This window comes from Antedon mediterranea, chromosome 3, assembly GCF_964355755.1.
Source record: "Antedon mediterranea chromosome 3, ecAntMedi1.1, whole genome shotgun sequence".
NCBI lineage: Eukaryota > Metazoa > Echinodermata > Crinoidea > Comatulida > Antedonidae > Antedon > Antedon mediterranea.
In genome coordinates this window covers 14,765,333-14,786,788 of record NC_092672.1, presented here as the reverse complement: position 1 = coordinate 14,786,788, position 21,456 = coordinate 14,765,333, and the positions used below count along the sequence as shown (strand labels likewise).

General features: G+C 31.5%; 1 protein-coding gene across 2 annotated transcripts in view; it reads left to right on the top strand.

Annotated features, from left to right (window-relative positions):
- Nucleotides 1-20,586, top strand: part of LOC140044952 (ubiquitin carboxyl-terminal hydrolase 48-like) — a 60,433-nt gene extending 39,847 nt beyond the window's left edge. For both annotated transcript variants that reach the window (XM_072089671.1, XM_072089669.1), the window contains 15 exons: nt 367-491; nt 611-683; nt 1,618-1,775; nt 2,701-2,861; nt 3,696-3,814; nt 4,566-4,670; nt 5,328-5,452; nt 6,247-6,363; nt 7,848-8,020; nt 8,383-8,507; nt 13,459-13,631; nt 17,244-17,384; nt 17,996-18,176; nt 19,578-19,607; nt 19,769-20,586. In XM_072089671.1, the coding sequence (XP_071945772.1) occupies nt 367-491; nt 611-683; nt 1,618-1,775; nt 2,701-2,861; nt 3,696-3,814; nt 4,566-4,670; nt 5,328-5,452; nt 6,247-6,363; nt 7,848-8,020; nt 8,383-8,507; nt 13,459-13,631; nt 17,244-17,384; nt 17,996-18,176; nt 19,578-19,607; nt 19,769-19,794 (1,832 nt within the window). In that variant the 3' untranslated portion in view covers nt 19,795-20,586. The remainder of the gene's footprint in view (nt 1-366; nt 492-610; nt 684-1,617; nt 1,776-2,700; nt 2,862-3,695; nt 3,815-4,565; nt 4,671-5,327; nt 5,453-6,246; nt 6,364-7,847; nt 8,021-8,382; nt 8,508-13,458; nt 13,632-17,243; nt 17,385-17,995; nt 18,177-19,577; nt 19,608-19,768) is intronic.
- The last annotated feature ends 870 nt before the right edge of the window (nt 20,587-21,456 follow it).

Sequence of the window (21,456 nt, the reverse complement as noted above, 5' to 3'; positions counted from 1 at the left end):
CACAGCCACCACCAGGTCATCTGCATATAACAGATTTCACAAAGTATCTTTCTTTACTGCTTCTGCTAGATCATCAACCCACTGTTGCAAACAATAAAGGCGACAAGGATATCAGGAACAGAGAATGAACTAAACAATTAAACATGTGTTCATCATTTACTGTGGCTAATTTGGCTGAAAGTTGTGTGTTCTCTCTTTTGCATGAAGCATGGTACAGTGTATTTTTACACAGGAGCAACTTAACTTAAACATTTTCAAGATATATATAGAAATTTCACAGTATGTGGCCCAGAGTATTGGTATTTGTTAATTTTTCCTAGAGATATGTTACAGTTGATGTTATAGATGGTGATTTTATTTTCTCAGGCCCTGGTATTGAACCTGATAGAAATGTTTCATTGGAACCTGAAATACCTGAGCATTTGCAAGATATGGTTTTGAAAGACAATGAAAAGTTTGATAATTGGATACTAGAAATGAACCAAATTAGGGTAAGTATTTAGGCCTAATATGTGCTTCAAATTGTTATATTAAACAATTATGACACATTCATTCATGAATCGGTTTTCTGTCAAATGTTATTTCAAAGAATCAATTTCTATCTTTGTAGAATGCAAGTGTTGAAACAGGTAAAGCAAGACAGAATGAAATCAAACATATTATAGAATTATTTCCAATCACTGGTAAGTGCACACTAATATAAATAAGGAAACTACAGTACTTCAAATCATAATCATTTCCTTACATAAAAATTTCCCCTAAAAAATGAGTGTTTCATTTGTATTTTTGTCTCTTATACATCTAGCTTCCAACCAACTGGTTAAAATCCAGCTTAGGGTGATTTACAATTTTTATTTCATTTGCAAAAAAAAAATGTGTATATTATAAGTTGTAGTTAACGCGAACTGTATATTTGGCAGTCTTTTTATAAATAAATATCCAAATAGCATGATGTTAGTATTTAGTTGATAACATTTTTTACCATGAAAACCCTACCAGGGTTAGATTTGAGTGACCATCACAACAAATTATCTACATCCCAACATATGCAGCGCCCTACCGAATTTGCATTAACGAATTCTGCCAAAAAAAAGAAAGACAATTAATTAAGCAACGAGATAATGCCAGGCTAGTATAGCTAGCATACGATGTTCATACATTACCATTGTTTACCAGCTAGGCAAGATTCGCATGAACAATGTAGCAATAGCCAGTAAATATTATTTTATTATTTTTTATTTATTTTATTCAGTTGACAACCAACAGCGATGAAACTGCCACTAACATGTTGAATCTAAACATAATAAACTATAATAATACATTTGACAATAACATAAACAAAGATCGGAACATTAAAGAGATTTAACAATTTTACCTTTAAATACATTTAAACTATCATACAATAAATCAATATCCAAACAAGTAACAAGCAACCTATTAAATGTGTTAGTAACCGCTGAAAAATACCTCGTTTTGTGCATTCAACACGACCACAAGGAACGTGAAGCAAACACTTGCTACGAGTACGAGTTGGTATATTCAACTTAAACAAAGCAACAAGAGGATAGTTAAATGGATTAAAGGACATATTTTACTTCAATGTGGTTTTTTTCACAGATGACAAGTATGAGTGGTTTAATGGAGATTGGATTAAAGCATGGCTTGCAGATCAAGGTACTTTCAACACCATCCCAGATAATTCTGTGATGATGTGCCATCATGGCAACCTGGATCCAAAAAAGATGAATATTGCAAAGCGAATCAGTACAAAGGCTGTAAGGTTTTATTTTTAAAGCTATCCACTTTCTTTTGTATGAAATGGTTTATTACAGCTTGGATGCCAGTAGAGTACTGTACAGTACAGTACAGTACAGTACTGTACTGTACAGTACACAGTACAGTATGGCCACCTATCCAGAAGATTATTATCATTTTATTATATCAATTGATTGGTTATTTTTATTCAAGTGACTCGATGTGCAGTGATACCGGCTATTGTATTTGCGCTACCAAGATCCTATCTTTCATATACAATATTAAAAATAATTAAATATCATGACAAAATCAATTATCTTTATTTAAATCAATGCATATAACCTATAATTCGACATAGTGACAAATTAAACAAACTAGTTTTAATTGTATCTCAAATAAGATCCAGCCACTGATACCCACAGCCTTATATTTTATAGCAAGCAGAAGGCTCCAAGTTAAAATCTAGGTTGGGGTTACTTTTTCTCACTCTCACACATTTCCTCATTGTTTCAAATTAATTAATTAGTTTTTACTATATCACCGAGCAGTTTAGAATTTGTTCTGTGCCTGTGATGTTTATATATCTCCAATATGTATACTGTATATAAACAGTACGGTTTCGATCTTATTATATTTCGTCAGTGTAGCTCAGGTTTAAAGATATGTACTGGCACAATATATAGCATGAGCCAGCTATACAGGACATGGTACACTGTTTATGAACACAAAGAGTGCACATATTTCAGGCATAGAAATATTGTTAATTGCACAGTGATGTAGTGAAAATTAATTCAGTTATTTAGAAAAAGATGAGGAAATCTGTGAGAATGAGAAAATGCCACCTAAACCTTGAACTTGGAACCTTCTACTTGATATGCAGATGTCCTAACCATTTTTTTTACTGGATAGGACAATTTTATGTAGTATGTTCTTTCACAAATTTAGGCCGATCTGATATACTCTAAATATGGAGGAGGACCTAGATTGACCGAACAACATATGTGTCTTCCCTGTGTAAAGAGGACTTGTAGTAAGATGTGTTTAGAAGCTAGACTTAAAGAAGACAGCAAGATAATTTACGATGTAACAAAAACTAAGATTGATCAGTAGGTATTTCATTAACAGTAGTACACTTTAAACTTCATTTTGTATGTATTTATCAATGGGTAAATGTACAGTACTTCATTTTCATATTCTACTATCATACCTAAATATGTTTTCTTTCTATCTATTATACAGTACGATATAAACATCATTACTACACACCTTGTTTACACATCCATACTCTATTCGCATACACACTTTTCGAACATACTTTTAAACTAAACCAAATCATAAACGATAACACATCAACTGATTCAGTTCAAAGGTAAATTTTAAATTAATTTATGCACTCTACCATTTTCATATAAGAATATTGTGGAACCATATCAGGTCCAGTTCAATATTGAATATCGAAACGTGGCAGGCTGAAGACAATATCGCCTAAAATTTATAAATTTAAACTTACGATACTTAATATTGTATATTCAGGAATAGACGTTCCATATCTCTTTGCCTTTCTTCCATATATTTATATACTCTTATTTTTATTGATAAAGTATAAACATGGAGAAATAACTCCATGGTATAAATAATCAAATGATATATAAAATAAATTTAGCAAATCTAATTCATCGAATGACAATCTATCATAATACAAGATCATTACATCCAACTATTTCACTATTAATCAAACATTGTATACTCTATTTCTAACAAATTCTATCAACTAAAGCAGAGGTATTGTCACTGTCTCAGGACCATTCTATAGTCACAACCACATAGGCTTTCTTCATCAGCGCTTCTATGAATGGATGACATAGCAATTACCACATAATTTAATGAACAGTAATTCTCTTAACATACTGCAAACAAAAATGCTATAAATTTGTTTAAAGCTTTGAAGGTTATTGGATTGGAAAAGAATCATTAAGAACTTGGAAGAAACTTGCCATGTTTAGGAATAATTCAGAGAGTACTGAGGAACATTTCAGCCATTCAGTAAAAAATGGGAAAGGTTGGTTGACACCCATACCATTTTTTTTATAGCAGATATTATACAAATAATGAGTTGAGTGTGATGATACAACTAATTTCATGAGGTGGAAGATGAAATTCATTTTACCGAACGAAATCATTTGTACCATTGCACGAATACAAAACATTTATTATTTGTTTTATAGTACAGTATAGTATTATGTCAATGACTGTAACTTCCTAGGCCTAATAGTGTTAAGGCAGAATAGCGATATGCAAAATTGCCAGGCAATGAAACTGATTTAGGCTAATTCTGTTTTTATCCACAATTCCACTTCTTGTATAATTGTTCCCACTAATTAATCAAAATAAATTAGTATATATCGCTCTAAATATAGTTATTTAATAGATGATTGATAGATATACTAATAGTAAATTTTATAGTTGAATGAGAAAAAAACCTAAAAGTACTACAAATCTATCACAAATCTATGAAAAAGTAGGCAGTCTAGCTAAAACTACTAAGGGTGTTTATCGAAATCTATTGAAAATAAGAAATGTTGCTATGGGAAATAGAAGATAGTTTTCAAGTTCTTGCACATTTTTTAGGCATCTGGTTTTGAATGAGAGTTCTAATGTTTAGTATTCTACTGTTGAAATCATCATCATCATCATCATCATCATCATCATCATCAACAACAACATGCTTATATATCTTGTATTATTATAAATTCTGTGCCATGTTATGAATTGTTTTTATCTTTTATACAAATATTGCAATTGTTTTTTAGAGATTTCTAACATAAATCAAATTGTTGGAGACGGTAAGGAAAACAAAGCTGATGAAAAAGAGAAGAAACAAAACAAATTCAATTGTGAGCTTGTTTGTGCACATGGTAAAATATTTACACCAATTTTCTTTATATAGAAGAATAGAATAGTTCCAAATCTAGCCAAAACTTTCAGTTTATCGAATTGATGAACTTGAAACCCTTCTTGTAGTTGATTGATTAGAGAGACAAACAGCCAGATGCCAAACTGTTCACACAAGATGCCTGGAATTGCAATCAAGATTTTTAGACAGAAGATTTGATTAGAAAAGGCAAAAGCTAGTCTGTTTTATGCCAGTGAATACACATGAACCCAAATTCTTAAAGCAGATGCTTATAAAAGAAAAAACCCCATTTAAAAATCAAATTCATTAATAAATGTAAATCAGCTCAAAATTATAATTTCAAAGAAGTTTTCCAATAAAATACTACATGAGCCTGAGTGATATAACACAAGCTGGAGATCAAAGTCTTTTACGATACGATTGGCAAGTCAAGCTCAGGGTCCTGTTGTAAGATTGCCTTGGTCTGTCCTTTAAAAAATAGCCATTGTATATGTATGTTTTATCAATGCTAAGAAAGATCTTGATTAATTATTTGGAGGCAGGAAACTTATTATTTCTCATTTTTAGCTATTTCTACAACATTTAGAAGTCTTAAAAATATGGGGTACATGGATCTATTTGTTTGTGTGTCAAAGTAAACAAATGATTTTCTTTTCAGGTAATCTTAGCACAGATTCAAGTCAAAGAAGGATGATTCCAACTGTAGCATGGAATCTTTTGAAAAAATATTTTCCAGATGCACCAGAGTATGACTATGAACAACAAATATGTCTCAAATGCAAGGTACTTTATTATTTAGTTATCCTCACTTTTGCGGATAACTGCTTGTGATTGTCAAGGATCATCTGTTTTTCCTATATTATTAATTATACGCACATGGCAGATAATTCATTGTAATTGTATGATATATTCATAGTGTCCTTTCTTCCTGTCATTTTTTATCTTGCATGTTTTAAAAACGTGTAAACAGAGCATTTTATAAACTTTGTATATCAGATTCATAGTCAGGGGTGTTTTTTAGAACCCTCCTTTTGTCAGCGAACCCCCTGCAAAAAAACGAAAGCTCCCCAAAATTGTGCAATTAATTATAAATTTTAGCAGCTTGTGTAAGGTTTTTTTGTCGACATCCGATCTTAAAAGTAAAGATCAAAAACAAAAGAGTGATATCGTCTGCAAATTGAGCAATCTTTACAACATTATCATTACCATTATTGTTATTTGGTAATGTAATTACTTTACATTCAAGATTATTTATTTTATGGCCAAAATAAGTAGTTATGCAGATAATGGGCAACCTTGCCTAACACTGCACGCCATATTAAACACAATTGAATATTACAATAAATTAATTTTGTATTGAAAGTTTTTCTGTTTTTGAGTAGATGAAGCAACTTACAAAGTGATTGCTCACTGACAAATACATTTTTTATTATAAATGAACATGATATATTATATTATTATTATGTTTTATAGATTACAAAATCGGCAGTGGTTATCACATGTTCTCTCTTATTTCTATAAAACATACTTTAATAACATTTCTTGCTACAGATTTTGTTTTGTTTTTTCTGTAACAGGAAATTAAGCAAGAAGATGAGCAAGTTAGTAACAGGAACAAGATAATAGCAGCAGAAGAGAAAACAGTCCTTTTGCAGCTCTACCTAGATAAACACCGCCCACAGTGGAAAAAACAGGTAGAATATTTATGTAAAGGATACATGAAAAATGTGTATTCAATTTTGTTCTTTACATGTTCAGACTCACAGCATTAAGATAGTGTTATATAACTGGCTTACATAATTTTGTAGGCTGCAGATTGTTGTTAATCATTATCAGTATGAAGGTAACATTATTTGAATAAAAAATTTCATTGACCATATGTTTAAAAATGCAAATACTAATTTATTTGCTCCATTTTGATACTAGTATTTTTTGTCCATTTTTTTGTCAAATACGTGACTCTGTGTGGATGTATTGTCAAAGATCAGATCAGAATGATTGAGTCTGTTCAACGTTGAGCTTTGAAGATAATATGCCAATTCCTCAGTTACGAGAGATCCCTTGCTTTTCTGGGCCTCAAATCTCTTGAAGACTGACAAACCTGGCTGTGCAAGCAACATTTCCAGAAATTAAAGAATGAAAATCATAAATCATTTTTTCCCGAAACAACGTGTTCAATCTTACAATCTTAGACACAGTAATGAATTTTGTTTACCATTACTGTATTTAAAACTAAAAGATTAAAATCATTTACCATGGTGTTTTCAAAGGGATCCAGTCGCAATGTCGCCCCATCACAAAGTCGCTCCATCGCAAAGTTGCCCCATCGCAAAGTCGACCGATTTCGAATGCGACCGATATCGTAAAAGTCGGATTGACTCCGGCGGGTTTTCCCCTTCTTTAGATGGTGCGTTGTAGTGCGACAACGGCGGCGGAGTAATTACAGGGGTTTCCCTCTGGTGATCTAGTGCATTAGTGCGACCACGAAGTGATTAGTCGGGGGCTTCCTCTCTGATGGGAGCGTGCCGATCATGTGACCTAAGGCTACATTTTAACTAATTACACTGACAAGATATTTCCTGTGGGTGACAGTTAAATTAACCTACATAAATGTATTCGCTTCATGTGGCCAACAAGTACAACATGTATATCATGATCCTGTATGGATTTAAACAAATATAATTGTTTACAGTTAGTTATTTACAGTAATCATTCATTTAAGTATTTGAGAACCTTCTATGACCGATCACTAGAGAGTACCTGTGCAAAGCTACTGTATCCAAATTAAGAATTATAAAATTATTTTGAAGTACAAAGAAAATAAATAAAACTGTGTTCAGAAATTTTGTTTTATGCTATCCCATGAGTATTTGATGGAATTAGATGACCTTTATTGGTCATGTGACTTTTATATATATTTTTATATGATGTAAAGGATTGAATTTTTTGTTCTAATGACACCATGCATAGCTATGTTTAGTATGAAATGTTGAAGTTATAAAGGATGGCAGCCAGGGATGATTAAACATTTGCCATCTATACTATCTTGAACAAATCTTCTATTTTGGCACTAAAATTGATTTGAAAACTCATTAAACATTACAAATGTCTGTTGTTGATTTTAGTTGAGCTTTAATTGTATGTATTTTACTGATTAAAATTTTATTTTTGTCATTAGGAACAACGAGAGGTAATGTTGATAAGCAAATTATTTGTTGAAGAGTGGCGTAACTTTGTAAAGCAGCCACTACGTTATGATAGACCATCAATGATTGACAACACTATCTTTCTCTGCCCTCATGACCTTCTACTAGTTAAGCCGGACATTGAAGATGGAAATTTGGAAGAAATGTAAGTACATGCTGAATTAAACTTGTGATGAAACTAGATCGTGTATTGATTGGTGATTATTTTGTTAGGTGTTTTAACAAAAAAAAAAAAAAAGTGTTGTTATTGCAGATTTAGATAACAGATTATTTTAAATACTTTACAGGTTTCTGTTGCGCACTAGAGAGACCCAATTGAATATGACAATTGACAATTGAATATGACAATTGACAATTTAATTTTACATACAATAGAATTTATACTTAAAGTTTACTTTAAGTTAAGTTTAAACATTTTTCTTGTGTTCTGAATTTCAAAAAATATTATAGTATTAATAGAGATAGCCTTGTATATATTAATATTTCTCATTGATGTCTTGTTGTCAGTTTGTGCTTACTATGGCCATGGGAATTTGACATACTTTCAAGGAGCTACCCTGTCAACAAAATGATTAAATTAAACAAATCAAAAAATGAAGTTACAAAAATTGACAGTATTCAGTCAAATCCAGGTATGTTTTACTACATTTGTTTTTTGACAAATATCTTAGTTATACACAAATACCTTTTTTTATAGATTTTATTTGATTCCTTTAACACTTTCACCGCCAGGCATTCAATAAAGGAAGTACCCCTCACCGCCAGCCATTTTAGATAAATTTACCTGTTTTTCAAAGCTCATAGCAAATGTGTTTGTAATCAGAATAACATGCAATATACACTCAAATAATGAGATAGAAATAAACTTTCCAATGGTACCAAACACTTTATTGAAATAAAACTGTAATACCACATAATTGTAAAAAGCACTTGGCTCACTTTTAGCACTTTAGGCTCAATCGGAGAACAAAGCAGAGATAATGAGGTTTTTAGCCTGGCTGCACCGTCTGTAGTGTCACTAGTGTCACAATTCTCAACCTATTCTACAAACTAGCCTAGGCCAGGCTAGCTAAATTATCTCCAATTATTTAATACATTTTATAAACCAGATTTAGGTACAAATATACCTTCATCATCTGGGGATAATAAATACTCATTTTCAGAGTCAGAGTCCGCAAATATTTCTGCAATTGCTTCGTCCGCAGTAAGCACATTATGTTGTTTACGGATGGATAAGGATAGGACGCGATGTAGGCCAGCTGGGTCAATGGCACTAGGGGTTAATAAAGTATCAAAATATTTGCGGTCCTGATCGATTTGGATGTTGAAATTTCTACATGCGGTCCATATATACCTGATCTAACAAATTGTGCAATAAAAAGCCAAAGAAGGAAATTTCCGTCTTTGCCGGTCTGGCGCTGGGCATCAAAAGACGGAGATTTCCGTCTTTGGCGGTGAAAGTGTTAAACAAAACATACATTAATAAATTATACATTTATCCATTGATTATCAGATATAATGGGAATTTGTGACATGCGCAAAATGCCATGATTCATGTAGAATTTAATTTTGCGCATGTACACGCATAACTGAAACATACCGTATTTACCATTTTAAATCCACAGAAAGTTGACTCTTGATATCATTTAAATTTTCACCAAGTGTCAATACAAAATGACTTTTGATTTTTAATCAATTTATCAAATTTGTTTGGTTTGTTGTCAATGTCAGTCTGATTTAATGCATTTAAAAATGCATTTAAAATGAAAAACAAATATTTCGAAAGTAAGGCCTGAGTGATGCATTTTAATTCTATCAACAACAGCCAGCTTCATCATATTCAGGTGATGGATTATTTTGTGTAAATGTCCATAAATAGTGTATAAAAAAAAGAAGTATAGTAGTAGTTGTTTATTTGTCTATATACCCAGACTCACTATATGGATGGTTAAAAACAAACACTATACAGCATCATAGCCATAGTTACAGTATGACTGTAACCATAGCATTCAGGGCTAAAGCATTCTATTATGCATATTTCACTATTCTTCATAAGTATTTAGTTCCGTAATTTTAATTGTCTGTGCTCATTCATACTTGGTGTCTTTAGTTAAAATACTGAATTTGTTTCACTATCGATCAAGCATGATCTAAGTAGCATCTATATAAAGTATGCTTGGCATCTTTTTATTCACCTGAAAAAAAGAAAATGAACAATGTTCTATATTCCATATCAAATGTTTATTTGCTTTTAAAAACAAAAAACTAATTTAGTATAATGTATTTAATGGCAATGCTTAGTATAATGTATTTAATGGCAATGCTCAGTATAATGTATTTAATGGCAATGCTCAGTATAATGTATTTAATGGCAATGCTCAGTATAATGTATTTAATGGCAATGCTCAGTATAATGTATTTAATGGCAATGCTCAGTATCTCTTAAGTTACCTTAATAATATAATTTGCGGTTCCATTCCAATCAATAAATGCATTTGCTTATCCCGTCCATCAATTATCATAGTAGCACTGTAATTATAGACCTGTAGGTGAGTACGAATAAAAACAAATTGTTTATTTATGCTGTATTAATAATGTATGGCATAAAATCAATACAATTTTTATACGCCATGGAGGTTAAAAAACATCTATTAGGTCATTTTCTTCTGCCTTCGCCTTTAAATCTGCCTTGAAAACTCATCTTTTTCTTTCACTTTTGCTGGAATTGGTGCATTACAAATTCATTTATTATTATTATTATTATACAAATCAAACACCCCTAACTAGGCCTGGCCTGTTAGTGTTAGACCCTTTATTAGAGGGAATCCACCTCTATTCACTGTACTGAGAATCCTAATATTTATGAAACGGTGTTGCCTTAGCCCATGCATGGAATAATAAAATAATATTTTAAAAATGATTTTAAATATAAATAATGGCAGAAACGGACACTACAGCAAACAATATTAATAAACGTACTTATATTCAGTAACACATTATGCCTACCAAACTGACAATACATGTCATCGAGGAGCATGCATATGCTCTCAGCCCATCTCTGGCCGGGCGGCTACACATCATATCCAGCTAGGCCATGCCATTTTCACTCAAACTTCCGATGTTTAATGTGGACGAATTTCCATCAATTACGCTTGTCATTTCAACCAATAGTTAATTACAACAAAATAAAATTAATGTTTCAATAACATAATAATAGCGAAAAACAGTGATCAACAAATAATTCTGTGTACCCAGCAAGATAGGCATGTGGCTATGAATTTCGTGAAAGGTGGCCTTGAAAAACTAAATTAAAATCCGTTTAAAAAAAATTATGGTTGATATATTATTATTATTATTATTATTATTATTATTATTATTACTGCCTTTCCGCTGAAAAGTCTGCCTACATTTCCGCTTGGGCTGCTCCGTAAATCTCTTTTACCAGTTTCTTCCAGTCTGATCTTTCATTGGCTAGTTCTTTAAGTTGTTTCATGTCTTTCTTGGTTTTCAATTGTCCGGGATACTTAATGTCTGTGTTATACTTATAAAGGGTGAGTAGGTCGTTGGTGAGAGTTATTGGTAGGGTGGTTCTCGGCCTTCCTCAAAATTTTATATTGGTAGTGTTGCTGAAATAATAGGTTATTGCTGTGTTGGCTGGTGTACATAGGTCTTGTCTAAGTATGTGACCTAATAGTCTCCATCTTGCGTCGACTATTTCTAATGAAATCGGTTTTGTTCCTGTCCTGTATAAATTTATGTTCGATATCCTGTCTGGGAACCTGATACCTATGATTTTGCGAAGTTGCTGTCTGTGAAATGTGTCGAGTTTATGTGCTTCTTCTTTTGTGAGTCCCCATGTTTCAGAGTTGTAGAGTAATATACTTTTAACTAGTGAGTTGTACAGCTTGATACATATTTTTAATTTGATTTTATCTTTTCGAAGCCACATCGAGTTTAGTTTGGTCATTGCTACATGCGCTAGTTGTTTTCTTCTAATTATGTCTTGTCTGTCCTCAAGGAGCGATCCTACTTTTTTCGTGTTTCTCCATTGTTCTTGTATGTCCTCTTTTTCTCGTCTTACGATAGTGTGTTCTGTTTTTTCTTTATTTACATTTATGTTGAAAATTGATAGATGGCGTTCTAATTCGTTTACATTATGCTTGCTGTTTAGACTAAAAAAATCTACATCATCAGCATATAATATCTCTTGAGGTATTTCTGTTTGGATAATTGTTCTGATTCCTCGTAGCGCAGACTCAAGGTAAACAGTAAATAAGACCGGGCTTAAGCTATCTCCTTGAGGGGTGCCGTTGTTGGTTTGGAATATTGGCTGTTCTTTTGCCCCTTTTATTTTTAGATTTAGTCTGGTTTCACTCAGCAGAAATCTAACGATCCTAAGTTCATCTTCGTCTATAATATGTTTGAGTATGTCGAGGAGTTTGTTTCTATCCACGGTGTCAAACACGCTTGACATATCTATACCGGTTATGTAAATATTTATTTTTTCTTTTTGTGCTTTAGCCATAAGCCATCGATGTGTAAAAACAATATCACTTGTGCTTCTGCCTTTGCGAAACCCACTTTGGCTTTGTGGTAAGAATGCGTCTACTTTCGATGTAATTCTATCCAGTGTTATAAGCAATAGGCACTTGCGTATGGTGTTAAGTAGAATAACAGCTCGTAAATTCTTAGTTGGACCCTTTTCCTTACCCGGTTTTGGTAGTGCTATGAGTGTTCCTTTATTAATATCCACGAATTCATGTTTTGTAAATATTTGATTTAAAATGTGTGGAATCATTGGAGCTAGAACAGTGGAACTGTATTTTTTATTTCTCCTGGGATACCATCCTCACCTGTTGCTCGACTGTTGTTTAGGCGTTTAAGACTCTTGGTTACTTCCTCTTCACTGATTACTTTATTTAATGGCCTAGGATTTCCCTGAAATGAATCTATATTTCGTTTGCTTCCGTCGTAAAATTTATTTTCGAAGTGATTGCCAATTACTTTCGCTATTCCATTTGGTGAGGCAATAAACTTTTTGTTAGCATCAAACACTTTTGAATGGTTTTCTATTAAGATCTTTCACTGCTTTAAACATTTGGGCTCCCCCTATCGCTTTGTCGATATCCAAACTTTACTGATCAAGTTCTTTGTTGCATGTTTCAATTACTCTTTTTTGAATGTCATGCATGATTTTGTTTCTTTTTTGCTTTAATGATGTACGTTCGATTTCCGATCGTCAGAAACATTTAGTATGACTATGGCAAGCTTAAAACTGATTGATCTACATGTTGGACAAACACAATGATATTGCTAGGAACCCTTTCATTTCCAATTTAAGCAATATGCCTAGTGCAATCCACAAATGGTTTACCAAGCAACCTAAAATATAGCTTACAAAATCTATCAACCAAACTTGTTGTTACTTTGTAATACTTTAGTAACAATTATCAGCCTTTATATTTCAATAAGTTTCATATTTGTTGTATGCGTACTCAGGAAGTACGTTGATAGGTGCTAAACAGTCAGATGAGCAAACTTGACTAATTGCGCTGTCTACATATTTTCATTTCTGAAATATAGAGTTTTGCATTCAGTGCATTGCTGAAAAAGAAAAACAGGAAGCAGAGGAAAAAAAACATTATAATGGAGAAAAGATCTATCTACGTAAAGTTACAGATGTTGTTGACAAGGCAGCCTTCCTTGATAAGCTCATTCCGAGTGAAGAAAAGAATTCTGATCCTGATTTTTCGCAGGTTTGTCAAAATTTTGGTTTTTTAAAGTTCAAATTCTCATTCAATTTTGTGTTACTCAAATAGTGCAGTGAAGTGGTTATCTTGCACCCACTAGAAAGATATTTTTAATAATAGTGCATAAACTGTCCCATATACTTTTCATGCAAATTAGATTAAGGTATATAGTAACAAATGCAGCTGATTATTTACAAAATTTAATACGGGACATGGAAAATGATTCACCAGACGCAGTCAAAATTCTTACAGGTGATTTTAATCAGTGTGAACTTAAAAGTACTGTTCCATTTTATCACCAATATGTTGATAAACCCACTATAGGGGACAATATTTTGGACAAATGCTATGGAAACTTACATGCGGCTTATAAATGTTTTATCGAACCTGAAATTGGAACATCTGATCACAAAGTTGTTCATCTGTTACCAAAGTATATTCAAAAGATCGGATCAAATAAACCTACTATCAAGTCAGTCAGAGTGTAGTCTCAGAAAAACATTGAAACTCTCAAAGGTTGTTTTAAAGCTACGAACTGGGATGTGTTTGTAAAGTCGACGCAAGATGGAGACAATTGGGTCACATTCTCAGACAAGACCCATAACACAGCAATAAGCAACACTACCAATATAACATTTTGAGGAAGACCGAGAACCACCCTACCAATAACTCTCAGCAACGACCTACTCACCCTTTATAATTAGAACACATCAACATCAAGTATCCCGGACAATTAAAAACAAGCGTAAAATGACGGCAGACTTTTCAGCAGAGAGGCAGTAATCATCATCATCATTACGTTTTGGTGGTCAAGATAATAACGATAGGTGTAAAATTGAAAATAATATTAAAGAAGTATATCCGGTAAAATTGTTACAATAGGGAAAGCAGATGTTGAATGTGTAAAAATGTGGAAGTAAATCTAAGAAAAGCAGAAGGTGGCGTCAGTGGTAAAGTAATTAAGAAATGTAATGTGCAATTATACCATGTTCTTGTTATGGTATTGTGCTACTTGAAATTTGTAACTAAATATTGATAACTACTTTATAACTTCAACTGGCCATTTAGGCTAGATTTTTCTTTTTTAAATGGTCACATGTGATGAGGAGATCAAAATTTGAGCATCAAACCTCTGTCACTCATCCCGATGATATGCAAATTAGCTTAAATATGCAAATTAGGGTGAAATTACAGGGTTATCATATCTCAAAAACTACTAGTCCGAGAGAGTTGATTTTTTCACTGATTTATTCAAAATGTATACATTTATATTTGCTCTAATGAAACCTTTTACGAAAAAATGACCGGAAGTACAACATTTGACCCTCGACCCCCATTTCTCAATGTTTGCATACACAATGTGACTAAAATGTCTGTAGAGACTTTATTTTTCCATCAAAGGACCTTGATATAGGTTCCTAATAGTCAGGATAGGACCACTTTGTAATACCCAAAATCACACCTTTGTCACACACCTCAAAAGTATGCAAATTAGTAGTACAAGTTAAATAAAATATGCAAATAAGGGGGGAAATTTACAGTTGTCCTATATCTCGAAAACTACTAATGCTAGAGAGTTGATTTTTTCACAGCTGTATTCAGAATGTACATATTTCTGTTTGCTCCAATGAAACATTTTACAAGAAAATGACCGGAGGTATGACATTTGACCCTTGACCCCATTTCTCAATATTGCATAATGAAATTAAAATGTCTGGAGATACTTTGTTCTGCCCTCAAATGGCTCATATACAAGTTTCTAAATAGTCAACATAGAATTGTTAAGTAAATCTCAAAATAACACCTGTATCACTAACCTCCAAAGTATGCAAATTCTTAGTACAAGTTACATGAAATATGCAAATTAGGGGGTGAAATTACAGGTTCCTATGTATTGAAAACCACAAAGGCTAGAGAGTTGATTTTTTCAAAAAGTTGTTCAGAATATACATATTTATATTTACTCTAATAAAACATTTTACGAAAAAATGACCGGAAATACAAAAATTATAGTCTTCCCATATCTCGAAAACAATTAATGCTAGAGAGTTGATATTTTCAAGGCCTTATTCAGAATGTACATATTTATATTCGCTCTAATGAAACATTTTAATATTTAATTATCAGAAGTATGACATTTGACCCTCGACCCTATTTCTCAATATTTGCATATAATGCAACTAAAATGTATTACAGACCTTGTTTTGGCCTCAAATGACTTGGATACAGGTTTTATATAGTCAAATGTTGTACTTCCGGTCATTTTTTTGTAAAATGTTTCATTAGAGCAAATATAAATATATACATTTTGAATAAATCAGTGAAAAAATCAACTCTCTCGAACTGGTAGTTTTTGAGATATGGTAATTTCACCCTAATTTGCATATTTAAGCTAATTTGCATATCATCGGGATGAGTGACAGAGGTGTAATGCTCAAATTTTGATCTCCTCATCATATGTGACCATTTAAAAAAGAAAAAATCGCTGTTTGCAATTTGTTTCACTTTAGGCTGTTTTTTTAGCTGGATTGACTAGCCTAATGTCACAACATCTGATTTTTTATGCTCAATTTTTATATGAATTAATATTTACATTTCAGCAGCTGTAAGATATTTATATTACGCAACCCTGCGTATGATGATAGATAAGATGAGAAAGATAATTGGTTGATCTAAGAAATTTTAAAATTTGAAAGAAAAGTATTGCAATACTTTGACAATACTGTAAATACGTATTAACCATTTTTGGTCGCCATTTCAATCGCAAATTTCTTACTGTGAGTGTGTGTACTGTTAGATATATAAACACATGTACAAATAAACTTATTACTGTGAGTGTGAGTAGGCCCTACTGTTAGAATAAACAGACAATGTACAAATAAACTTTATTACTGACAGTTGCTTCTCAACATTTGTATTAATTAATAATTACAACAAATAAAAACGTCGTAGTGGTGTATCATTACATGAACTTTACTATTTCAATCGACTATGACAGTTTTAACAAAGTATTAAATCGCAAATGTTTTAATGTATTTAGTGGTATATTATTTATAGGCCTATAAAACATGAAAAAAAATATTTCGTTACTCAGTGGATAAAGAATATATTTAAAAATTGTTCCTCTTTGCACCCATCCTCTTCCCCATCCCTCAAGCCTAATGTTACATACAAATAAAAAATTTGGACTCATTTTATTACAAGTTTCTCTTTCGGAAGTAGGACTAATTCCCAGAGTGCTAATTTTAGTTGACTACCTAAATCATTGTGTCGATTTATTCGTTTCTGTAAATGACAATGTATTATAGTTCTGAAATTACTGTGTATTTGAGAACCATATCTGGAAATGACATAGATGGTACGTGAACATACCATCTAGTAAATATAATTAGTTTAAATATATATAACTGTTTCTTTCATTAGGTCTACTCTAATACTTTAGGTAGTCTTTAGCACTTTTTTTCAGTACCTCAGGCACACACTTTGGGTGTTCTCTGGGCGTGGGTCAATAGTTTATATGTTTATGAAGACATCACTAATTTGCATAAAACTTAAAATTAATTAAAACATGCAATGGTGGCCAACCTAATTAAAGGAAATGAATTTTACCAATTTCAGCAACAACCAAATGAATTTGGGAAAAGAAAATTATGTGATATTGCATATAATGGACGGAGAAGCACAAGGCACCGCAGGGTTAGGGGTGAGAAAGAAGTTATAGTATCATCCACCAATACACTAAAAGAGTTAAAGGTTAAGGTAAGATTACAACATTTAAACATGCATGAAAAAACTACTACTACTACTACTACTGTAGCCAACTAGAACTTTTATTAAAGCAATCTAAAGTTATTATTTGAAGGTTTGCATGGTGAAATTTATTATTATTATTTAAATAGAATTTACAGATTACTATTGCTATTTTAAATATGTTTATATTTTACATTGATTTTATATGTTGTACAAGAGTGCTTCTCCTTCTGGAGGTTTTATGAAATAAATAAATAATAAATAAATAAATAAAAATAGAGAGAAACTATGTTAAAACAAGAAATTCATTGTACTTTGTTTTCAAATTATGTATAATTTGTGTAGGTATTGTATTTTGTATGTGCACAGCCCCAAGGAAGAACAACCCTGTGTGTACCTGGACCTCTGTATATAAAAGTTGTAACTTGTTATTGTTATTGTTTTCATAATATTGTTTGTTTTAATGTTTTTAAAGAAGGACTCTGAATATCAGTTAACCCACTGGGCTAAACTGAAAAGGTCACCGAATTTAAAGATAGTTGAAATAATAATTCCTGCTAAGGAATGGTATAACAAGTGTAGACAATAAATTATCCAGTATTCACTATTCTTTTATTCAGGTGATGCATGCCTTTTCTGTTGCTCCATTTGATCAGACTTTAATGTTGGATGGAGTCTGCCTTACCACTCACAGTAATGAGATTAACTTATCAGATTTAGGTATCTACCCACAATGTATCATTTCTGTCAAAATTGATGCACCATGTAATGATACCAACTTTCTAGAAGAAGTCTATGAAGGTAAAAGCAAAGTCGAATTACTCATTTTGTATTATTAGCTGGCAAAAAAACATTTCTTTAGAAATTGTGTGTACAGTATGTATTGCATTCACCATGTGTCATATCTAAATTTGCATTTATTGTATTACATTCACTTATAATTCTTAGATCTAGTATTATACAGTTACCAACAGCTGTTTCTTTTTTCACTTATAATTCTTACATCTAGTATTATACAGTTACCAACAGCTGTTTCTTTTTTCACTTATAATTCTTACACATAGTATTATACAGTTACCAACAGCTGTTTCTTTTTTCACTTATAATTCTTACATATAGTATTATACAGTTACCAACAGCTGTTTCTTTTTTCACTTATAATTCTTACATATAGTATTATACAGTTACCAACAGCTGTTTATTTTTTCACTTATAATTCTTACACATAGTATTATACAGTTACCAACAGCTGTTTCTTTTTTCACTTATAATTCTTACATCTAGTATTATACAGTTAGCAACAGCTGTTTCTTTTTTCACTTATAATTCTTACATATAGTATTATACAGTTACCAACAGCTGTTTCTTTTTTCACTTATAATTCTTACATCTAGTATTATACAGTTACCAACAGCTGTTTCTTTTTTCACTTATAATTCTTACACATAGTATTATACAGTTACCAACAGGTGTTTCTTTTTTCACTTATAATTCTTACATCTAGTATTATACAGTTACCAACAGCTGTTTCTTTTTTCACTTATAATTCTTACACATAGTATTATACAGTTACCAACAGCTGTTTCTTTTTTCACTTATAATTCTTACATCTAGTATTATACAGTTACCAACAGCTGTTTCTTTTTTCACTTATAATTCTTACACATAGTATTATACAGTTACCAACAGCTGTTTCTTTTTTCACTTATGATTCTTACATCTAGTATTATACAGTTACCAACAGCTGTTTCTTTTTTCACTTATAATTCTTACACATAGTATTATACAGTTACCAACAGCCGTTTATTTTTTCACTTATAATTCTTACATCTAGTATTATACAGTTACCAACAGCTGTTTCTTTTTTCACTTATAATTCTTACATCTAGTATTATACAGTTACCAACAGCTGTTTCTTTTTTCACTTATAATTCTTACATCTAGTATTAAGTTACCAACAGCTGTTTCTTTTTTCACTTATAATTCTTACATCTAGTATTATACAGTTACCAACAGCTGTTTCTTTTTTCACTTATAATTCTTACACATAGTATTATACAGTTACCAACAGCTGTTTCTTTTTTCACTTATAATTCTTACATCTAGTATTATACAGTTACCAACAGCTGTTTCTTTTTTCACTTGTAATTCTTACATCTAGTATTAAGTTACCAACAGCTGTTTCTTTTTTTTCTTTTACAGCTTCAAATAAACCAGAGGCTGGCTTTACAGGTACAATTGTTTATATACTACTAATAATTTTTTAATTATTATTAACAATCATTGCCATATAAACATATCTAACAAAGCTTTAACTTAAATTCATAAATAATAATAATCATTATGGATAGAGATAAATTTAATTTACTTCTTGAATGAATTCTTTCTTACAGGCACAGGACTTGTTGGCAACTCTTGATCTTTAGCTATTTGTATTAAGAATATCAGTATTGAAGCCTACCCAAAAACAAAAGTCTTAAATAAGTTTATAAAATATAAATACTTGGATTTTATTGATTCCTGTAATTCCTACATATCCCATGCATTAAAGAATAAACTGTTGTAAAAAGATGTGTGTTTTTCATATTTAAAACATTGTTGGAGATGAGCACAGGCATTGAACAAGACAGCTTTTAAAAAGTTTGTGAAATTAAGCTAAAACTAGACATCCTCAGTAGACCATGAACTGTGTAATCCATTTTGTGTAATCATAACTGAAATTAAATTCTACACTTGAAAATGTAGGTTGCATTTTTTTTCTATAAAACCCCAGAAGCGATTATTTTTTTTCATGCACTAGTGCATGGCAACTACAGTCAACTATCCCAATACCGGACACGTTTGGGCTAGCCTAATGTGTCTTGTTTTCAGTAAAGTCTTGTATTCTGAATGTGTTTCTAAATAGTAAAAATGAATGTTGTACCATTTGAAACTCAAACAAATCTGGTTTTGGAGAGGTTTTCAGTGAGTCCGGTATTTGGACAGTCGACTATATTTGTATTAAATATGAACAAAAAGTAGAATTCTAGTTATGCTATGAAGAAGGGGCCTTTTTTCAAGGGAATGCTGTAAATTTTGTGAATTGCTAGTACAATAATATGATTTTTTAGACATTTCCTGCCAATTTACATATTTTTCAACGAAGCGGACAAAAACAAGTACCATTTGGAAAACAATACTTGTAGAATAAATATGAGGCATGATTCTTAAAATAATGAATCGTTGTAAGGTCATAAATATATTGATGTGATACACAATCATACATTTCTATTGACATTCAAATACAGTCTATCAAGCCCACTGGGCTTCTTTTCAAGATGAGCTTCTTTTCAAAATTACTTTTGCAACCACCGGGTGGGGGGCTTCTTTTCGAAGATCAGTTGGCTTCAGATGTATAAAGGGGTCTAACCTCACATTCCTAAAACTTTTCTGTTTTCTCAAATGATTTATAATTGTTTATTTTTACAATTTCTAACTAATCAAATCACATTTCCAAACTCTTCTTTATACATTTAAACTTAAAAAATTACCCTTTCCTCTCAACTCCCTCTTATTTTCCATGTCTTCTTTACATTTTCTCATTATTCTGAAATATATTATCAATAAATTAACTTTTTAGATACTCACAAAATAATGAAATTGAATATTTCCATGATTAAGTACTTTTACATAAAAAATAGATATGAAAAACACTTGCTTTTATATAATATGTGGTAATTACTTGGATTTCTCAAATTGTTATATTCTATCCTTTCTCATAAAAACTAAACATAGAAAGTTTAGTCTTTAGTTAAATGGCTCAAAAATAATATGAGAACAGTAAAAAAATATCAATTTCTTTTTTCCACCTAATCATCTCTAAAGAACTTTCATTCTCAAAATATCAACGAGACTATAATGACAAATATTAAGATTTTAAATAAAAGCTAAAAACATTTTTAAATATAAATCAAAAAAGTTCAAAAAACATTTATTTGTTCAACAATGGCATATTTTTTAACAGTGTAATATATACAGTAGGTGTGTACATATTTAAATGAAAGCAAGGTAATAAGCCATCATTTGGGGTCTTCTCTAGAAG